General features: G+C 40.8%; 1 protein-coding gene across 1 annotated transcript; it reads right to left on the reverse strand.

The window, feature by feature from the left end:
- Positions 1-397: 397 nt before the first annotated feature.
- On the reverse strand, positions 398-7,347 carry LOC148126037 (uncharacterized). The gene is made up of 6 exons (XM_087928670.1): positions 6,880-7,347; positions 4,814-4,957; positions 3,922-4,062; positions 2,601-2,744; positions 1,212-1,352; positions 398-860 (listed from the first exon to the last, which is right to left on the reverse strand). Exons 1-5 carry the CDS (start codon positions 6,962-6,964, stop codon positions 1,213-1,215), a joined length of 654 nt encoding a protein of 217 aa, XP_087784796.1. The 5' UTR covers positions 6,965-7,347; the 3' UTR covers positions 398-860; position 1,212.
- Positions 7,348-8,831: the final 1,484 nt, after the last annotated feature.

Consider the following 8,831-nt stretch of genomic DNA (forward strand, 5'->3'; position numbering starts at 1 on the left):
CCATCTAATTTTTGCAATTAAAATACTACATCCATGTAGGCACTATAGCAATAGCACGTAGCAATATACCACTTTTCAGCCCTCTCTAAGCGGTTTATAGAGTTAGTATATTGCTCCCAACAATTAGGGTCTTCATTTTACCCACCTCGGAAGGATGGAAGGCTGAGTCAACCTTGAGCCTGGTGAGATTTGAACTACGAAATTGCAGGTAGCTGGCAGTCAGTAGAACTAGCCTGCAGTACTGCACTCTAACCATTGCACCACCATGGCTCAGACTATGGTCTGAGTCCAGAGGTCTGAAAAATAAGTACATGCTGCTTTTTCTGTACAGTGAGGGATTATTGCTGGTGGAATGCATATTATATGTTCATATTCATTGTGTTTTATTGGCTAAATCTTTCTATTTCTTAATTGTGAGATTCATGATCTGAAAAGTACTCCCATTATTTACTTTTTTCTGTGTTCAGTATTGGATTCAAGATGGAACTAATATGTGATTTAAGAAATGTTTGTATTATGAACCCTTTGCTTTGTGATGATGACATTTAACTTAATATTTTGCGCAACTGAATGTAGTCCAAAGGAATTATTTTATGTTGCTTTATTAGAAGCCCCTGAGTCAACATCCCCAAGTGATTTATGATACCCTTATTGACTACATTGATTGACTACCTCAGTACTTGGTACAAGTTGCTAAAGATAGTAGAGGAACACCAAAAAAGTGGCAAAATTGTACCACAGAGAAGTTAATTATCATCTTTATCCGTGATTTTTGTTCTTCCAAACGGTCCCAAGAATGATAGAAATGACAGATGATTTATTTATTTTGCTCCTCTTGTTTGGAAGGAGACCAACGAGTCCTAGAAGCAAAAACAAAAATAAGGGCAAATTACAATAGGTTGTTTTAACTGAAAAAAATCCAGTTTCCAATTCCTCCCCCTTTTTATCTACTTTCGGCTCATAAGAAAATATCTTCTTGTATGAGAAATAAAATCAGAGTGATGTTAATGCAAGATACAATGAACAATTAACATCCTTTAATTGTGAAAGCTAAATATTTATTTGAGATTTCACATTAAATAAATATGCAGATTGGGATTCAGGTTCCAATGCATAATTTCGGAATGATTTCATAATCCACTAGATAAATATAGTTTAACTATATCTTACAAGTTATCCTGCAGACACTGAATAACTCACATTCCACATACCTTATTGTGGGTCCATGCATCGTAAAAAGCAATTAGAGCTGCAACACTTCTTGAGGCCTCCACAATCATAATCATTCTGGCAGGTTTTCTTAAAAATGCGGGGGCATTTTATAGTTTCTAGGGGGCAACTTTTAGGCACTTCTGTAAGAATTTTTTAAAAAAGAAACCAAAAGTAAGTGATATTTTTTTCAGGAAAGTTTTTGTCACCCACCATGTCTCTCAATCTATCTTTCACAACTAGTACAAACCTGATACATTACAGAGATCAAATGATACAGCTGGGCCTGTGCTTGACTAGTTCTATACAAATCAGAAAAATATGTAATATTGCTGTATTTCTGTCATTGGTAGGCAATCTGACCCTGCTAAGGTGATATAATTGGTGGTTAGGGATCTCACATGCCTGATCAAGCCTAAGTGGACAGTATCTGATTACAAGGTAAAGGTAAAGGTTCCCCTCGCACATACGTGCTAGTCGTTTCTGGCTCTAGGGGCCAGTGCTCATCTCCATTACAAAGCTGAGGAACCAGTGCTGTCTGAAGACATCTCTATGGTCATGTGGCCAGCATGATTAAACACTGAAGGCGCACGGAATGCTGTTACCTTCCCACCAAGGTGGTCCCTATTTTTCTACTTGCATTTTACATGCTTTTGAATTGCTAGGTTGGCAAAAGCTAGGACAAGTAATGGGAGCTCACTCCATTACACGATCCTAGGGATTCGAACTGCCGAACTGCCAACCATTCTGATCTCAGCATCTTAGCCACTGAGCCACCACGTCCCACATCTGATTACAACTGAATTAAAATGCCCAACATGCTTAACATCAACTCTTCTTTTGCAGGGTTTTTTGGACAGTCTCACCACTCCATACCATCCACTGTCTGCACTTCACTGATGGTCTTGAAATAACTCTTCCCATTGGTTGCACAAGCTTTTGAGATGGTGCTTCAAGTGAAGCACCTTCGCAAAGCCACTTAGTAATGCTAAGTGTCTTCCTTGCTCCTAAAGGTAAATGAAGCATCTCCATTGCTATCCTTCACTCTGGTTTACAATCCCTTCTCAACCTCTTCTTGCAAGAGACCCCTGACAACTTTTGCAAATGCTGCAGGATGCTAAGAAGAAAAAGAGGGGCTAGGAAGACACTCAAAACAGAAAATGACATAGGATTAGCATGGAAAAGATCTAGATGGCTTTTTTGCATCCCCCACCCTTATCCTTCTCTTGTAATGCAACTGAAGCTGACTTTTTCCTTCTTAGCTTGACCCTAGAATGAACACACTATATGGATCCTACAGGTACTCAATTTCTTACAAAGGAGAAGGAGGGGAAAGAGAAGGAGGAGAGTCTAAAAAAATACTTACTCAGACAAGTTATCAAGTACAATACCTTGAACAGGGAACACACAAGCTTTTCCGCAGACATCTACGCAGCATTTCATTTGATGTGGGCACTCCTCGTCATTCTCACACTTGTTTTTAAAATTAACATCCGAACAAAGTTGACTGACGCCTGGGCAAACTCCAGGTTTCACTTTAAAAATATGATGTGACAATCTTAATGATATCAGAAAAGATCTGCAGAAATCAGAAATCCTATGCTGGCGATGATTTACATTTAGTTGTTCTATCTTTCAATGTATGCGCATGCCTGAAAAATGATTAATCTCATGAATGAAGGCAAATATATGTGTCGCAGGATAATGTTGCAGGATCCAATCTGGATCCTCTAGCAGAGAAGTTCCCTGAAGATGGGCCCCAGCATGAGTCTGAAAGCTCGGAAGACAAAACCTCTGGCTCAGGTGACCGACTCAGATTGGATCCTGCCATGATTAATCTGTTCACCAGATTAAGTATTTTTAATCATTGCAGTCTGTGAAAATTAGCTGCAAAATTCATTTCTTTTCAAATGAGTCTGAAAAAATTCAGATAGCTTCCAGAAATAGGGTTTTTCTAGGAATCACTGCTGATAAGGGCTAGGGAACCAGAGAAAATAGAGTATCAGCCAAGGGCCAGATCTGAACTTGACAGACAAGGAAGAGAGTGATAACTGACAAGATTTGGGAACTTCCCAGCTCTAATTTACATACATCGAGAGTTAAACCTCACCTGGAAAAATGTGGAAGAAGCAAGATTCAGTCTGCTGTCACATAGTTTTGCCAAATGTATATCAAGGGTTTGGAATCTGTTTCAGCCTGAGGGCTGCATTTCCCTCCCCCCACCCAATGTTCTGCCAGTAATGTTGTGATTTCAACAGAATGAGACTAAAATTTGACTTTTGTCTTAATTGTTTTGAGTTGTGGGGGAGGGATTTGAACAGGCAAAATGTTATGTCTTGCATTCTAGATACTCATTTTGCACCTGATTTCTCCTCCACATTAAAAAAAACAAAACAAAACCCACCCAGTTCAATTCTATTGGGACTGGGTTGAAATGGAGCTTGCATTTGCAAGATTTTAGTTGCCTATTTTAATGGAAAAATAAAATAAATAAATAAAATATACTCTGAGTGTAGTTTGAATCCATTTTAAATAATAACAGATAACAATAAATAACAGATTTATGTGATACTAGAACCAATTCACATTTACTATATTAAAAAGTACAGTGGGAGGTCCTTGTATTCACAAGGAGGCTGAAGATCCAACCTTTGATTCACTCATTTTCTGTTGACTAAACACATCTGAGTATATTAAAGTTGGTTACCATACCTTTGTTAGGCAGAAGGCAGGCCTTTCCACATGGGCCTTGACAGCACTTCCTACCATTTGTACACTGTTCGTCTATTGCACACTGATCTTGAACAGGACCTGTACAGGTCATAGTAACTGCTGGACAGGTCTCAGGGTTTCCTGTAAAAATTGAAGTAAAGAATCATATATGAGTTAGGGTGTTTATTTTATTATAATTATAAGTATCCAACAAAGTTACTACTAATTAAAATCTCAATTGTTTATTGGGTTGTTAGCTTTATACTGTATGTTTTCTTTTTTCCTCTTTCTTCATTATAATAAACAGAAAAGTTAAATAATTGATTGTTTGTACCTTATATCAGTGGTAATATGCTACTGGTTCGGCCCAGTTCGGCTGAACTAGTAGTTTTAAGAAAAGGCCTCCATCAGCTGAGAGGAGGAAAACAAGCCTCCTCAGCTGAGAGGATAAAAGACCGAAAAGCGCATGGGAGGGTGGGAAGGTCGGTTTTAGCTTTTTGTTTCTTCATCCTCTCAGCTGATTGGCTTTTTAGGAGTGCATGTGTTAGGGATGCACATGCGATCACCCACCAAACCGGTAGCATCTAAGGTAGGATACCACTACTGCCTTGTATACTACTCTCTATTTTTTTTGTTGCAGGTTAGTGGATCTTAGACAATGGAGATAAATGTATTTATTTAGCAATTCTGTAGTGTGGAAGTGAACACAGTTCCCAAAGACAGCATTCTGTAGTCTGATTGTTCATATGAAAAGGCTGGATACAAGAAAGGAGGTTGATTAAGGAGGAAAAGGGTATTTTCTTACATTATCAGAAAGATGACCTTTGAAAAGGGATTAAACAAGATCGAGAAGTAGCTGTTCCAGACCAGCTCCAGGAACTGAACATCATACCTTTCTCAGGGGACAAGCATTGTTTCACACAGGCACCTTGGCAACACTTTTTGTCCCCAGGACACTTTGCATCATTTCTGCACTGGTTCCTTTCACGTGACAGCAAACAGGAAGAATGAACAATTGGGCAAATCCCAGGTTTCTCTTCAGGAACATAAAGAAAAGAATTTCAATGACAATTATAGGGGTTCTCAGCCCCTCCAAATCCTGTTTAGGGCAACAATTACCCCAAGTTCCTTCTAGTATTGGTTTGAAAGCTACAAGTGAGATTCCTCAGGTATTACTATTGTTTTCATAGGGTATCTTAAATATAAATATTGATCACATGCCCATTTGTAATAGGCTCAGCCTATTACAAATAGACATAGAACAGTTTAAAATGCTGTGAGCTCAAATTTTAGTTTACAAAGCGAGATGCTGGTTTAAAGGACTACGTTCTGGTCCATGATCTAGAGAAAAGAAACCTACATAAATTGCAGGGCTGTTATTGCAAGTCCCTGTTGTCTCTGAGTTACAAGGCTGTTACTATCCTTATTGTTTTAAGAAAAGGAAATTGATTGGTGGAAATCGATTGGTGGCTCCATATTAGCATTCCCAGCTAATGTCATCTGCCAGAGGGAAAAACAACTACTAGGAACTCTCTTTTATGTATAAAAGGATGGGGATGGCCAAATGCAGGCAGGTGCTCAAAGGCTTCCTGTGAATTAACCCCTCAGGAAATTCATGAACCTGGATCTACCACTCTTTTGAAAGAATACTAAACCAGCATTCAAAATGGCCAGGCTGACAGGTCATAGGGATGAAGAAGGAGCATTGGATTAAGTGGGAGAGGGCGATCAGTTGATAGTAATGAGTACCCTTCATTTTCACTGGTGTTGCAAGTGAATGGTATGATCAGAAATACCCAGAAATAGCTTAGGAAGTAGGTCAAATGGTGTAGTCAAAATGTCACCAACTCCAAACACTAAAAAGAATGATTGCGTGAAATGTCATGTTGGCAGAAACAATAGATAGTTGTGATACAATGATAGTTGACTGAGTCAACAACATGTGGTTAGTTAACCCAGCTCTATTTTCCAGTTTAAACTTGCTTTTTGTGCAACACTGTATCATCCACATTCAAGAGTTCAAGATTTAGAACTTTTAGCACTAAGTCTGTGCTTAAAAAACAGGTCTAGCATCCTTTCAAAAAATGACTCAACTTATGTATTGAAGAGCCTTTACTTCTTTTGAGAAGGACTGAAGCACTCACTTCCTGGGGTGAACATCTGGGCAACAGAAGGGTCCCCAAGACTCTTTAAGACCCGTGATGACTATCCTTTTTATTAATCTTATTAATCAGTGCCACAGCCAGACATCATCTTGAAGACAAACTAAGGGATGATGCAGTGCTGAGCTGGAAAGATCTGGGGATGTAGGTTGGTGGTTTTTTCACTCCTCCCTGCTAAAGGATGTAGTCCAGAGAGAAGAATACTGGAAGTAACAACTGCTAATACCCCTGGTGCAAATAGGAACAATTTGGCTTCATTGATGCTGGGTGATGTTCTTTTCCAACCTTACATTCTATTATTCTAAGTCAGATGATGTTTTATGCCGTTTGTTAAAAATGTTTCTAATATCAGAGAAATCCCATCATTTGGGTAGCTATATATGTACAGAGTTGTAATCTAAGAATGATCCCATATTTCTTTTTCTACTTTTCTTTGTCTTGGAAAAAATGTCGCAAAGGACATGGGGCAAAGAACAAGCCAAGAAGGTCCTCAAATGCACAGTTTGATGAGATGAATCTAAATTTATCCTGCTATTATGCACTGTTTCCTGCAGTCAGCAAACATTTCCAAAGTTCTTATTTCCAAAATTCCCATTTATAGCTGGTAAAGCTTTAGAAATCATTGGATACTTCCCAAATCAACATGCTGTAGGCAAACATTTTGTGGAGACACAACTACACTTGATGAGGCAGTTCCCATCCTAAAATGGAGTCAGAATCTTTAGATCTCATTCCTAACTAACCCAAATGTTGTCACAACCAGATTAGATAATAATCTGTAGTTTTTAACACTTACCTTCTGGGAAAAGATCTAAGAGGTGGCAACATAAAGGCAGTTCAAGACAAAAAGCCAAGAGGCCAATGAGGAAGATGTGTCCCATGGTGCAGATGTGTCTCAAAAGCTCAATATGTGAAGTCAGGAGAGTTTTTATACTAGTTTATTTCCAATCTACAAAGTGGGGGGAGCATCTTGATAAAATATTGAGTTTCTAGCTTTTCTGGTATTTTTTGTTTGCTGATGAGGTAGATTTAAACTGAGGACCCATTACTCACATTTAACTACCATTCCTTCCTACAGTGAGTCTAGAAGCTCTGTTGGGGGCTAGTATATTAACAGATAAAATCTCTGCATCTTCACCAAACAATTCCTAAGATTCTTTGGAGAAAACCATAATAGCAGTTTAGCTGGTCCAGCATTCTATACATTTCTATACATTTATAACATTGATTTATAGTGTTGGACTGTATTCTCAGTGCTCCTAAAAGTACATGTTATGTCCTTGGGGCTGACACCAGTTCTCCATCAGGTCCGCAATTCCTACGGGGGCGTTCTTAGTCCCCATTGGCTGGCTCCCTTCGACAGTCGGCTATAAAAGCCGGCTGCTAGGCTGAGCCAGCTGCTGTTCGCTGGTAGGTCTGCTGTTAGCTGCAGACGCGACAGCCCCTTTATTCCCATGAATAAAGCGTGTGTTATGACTGAAGCTCTGGTGTGGCCTCCTTCTTTCCGAACTTAACATTGGTGACGCAGGATGGGATCTGGCCAGCCAGCAGCTATACGACGAGCTGAAAATCACGAATCTGAAGCGCTGAACCGTAGCGCGACGTTGAGAGCTCGGTCAGCCATTGAGAGGAAATCGAAGCGGAGCGTGCAGCCGCTCAAGATCACAAATAGCTGTAAGAGAGTGGGCACTGAGAGCCTCAGTCGCCCGACAGCAAACTTGCCAGAATTTGTGTGTAGCGAAGCCCTAGCGCGACGCTCACGACCGCTAAAATCAGGCGCGAGATTTAAATCGCTGTCAGCGCGCAGCTGCAGCATCACCGCCTCACCCTTGTAAGGGCGCGAAATTCAAACAGACGTCAGTTATAGCGCTGTTCCAGCCGCCAAGGGCTGCAGAGAGCGAGAAAACCCAGAGAGATTCCACGAGCTGAATCACTAGACTGAATTGCACTGCGAGCGCAGCTGCTACCTGTACAACCCAGAGAGATCTCAGAAGCTGAACACTCGTTAACAGCACTACGAGCTGTAGCTGCTACCCTTTCCAGGGCCGGTTTTCCCAGTGAGACTTATTTTTACCTGCCTAAAGCTGCACCAGTCATGAATGCGAATCCGGCATTCCAGTCCTTCAAACCAGACAAAGATAAATGGGACTCGTATAAAAACCGTTTTAACCATTATATTGATGCTGTGGGTCTGGCTGACGCTACAGACAACAAAAAGAAGTCCTTCTTTCTGAGCTACTGCGGGGCCACCGTATTCGACACGGCAACAGCACTGTTCGCCCCAAGAGAACTCAAGAATGTTCCATGGTCTGAGCTATTGGAGACCCTCTCCAATCATTATTCGCCAAAACCGTCACAGATTGCGAGACGCTTCGCCTTCCGCATGAGGAAGCAAGCGGAGGGAGAAACCATAAATCAATATATGGCAGCCCTCAGAACCGCAGCCCTGCACTGTGAATTCAAAGGCTACCTGGATGACATGCTCCTGGACCAACTTGTCTGCGGGGTCAAGGATGCAAGACTACAGAGGCGGTTGTTGGCAAGGAAGGACCTCAACCTAGCACAAGCCATTGAGGAAGCCCTGGCTGCAGAATTGGCAATACAGTCAGCGGCTGAAATACAGGGAAGCACCCCCAAAGGTAATCCAGTCACTGTACATTCTGAGGAGGCAGTGAACGAAGAAGAGCCCATCGAGCAATCTGAAGTGCACCGTCTCAAACCATTCAAGCAGCCACAGGTAGGAACTAG

The sequence above is a fragment of the Pseudonaja textilis genome, chromosome 3 (assembly GCF_049901715.1).
Source record: "Pseudonaja textilis isolate UNSWEBS1 chromosome 3, rPseTex1.2, whole genome shotgun sequence".
Lineage (NCBI taxonomy): Eukaryota > Metazoa > Chordata > Lepidosauria > Squamata > Elapidae > Pseudonaja > Pseudonaja textilis.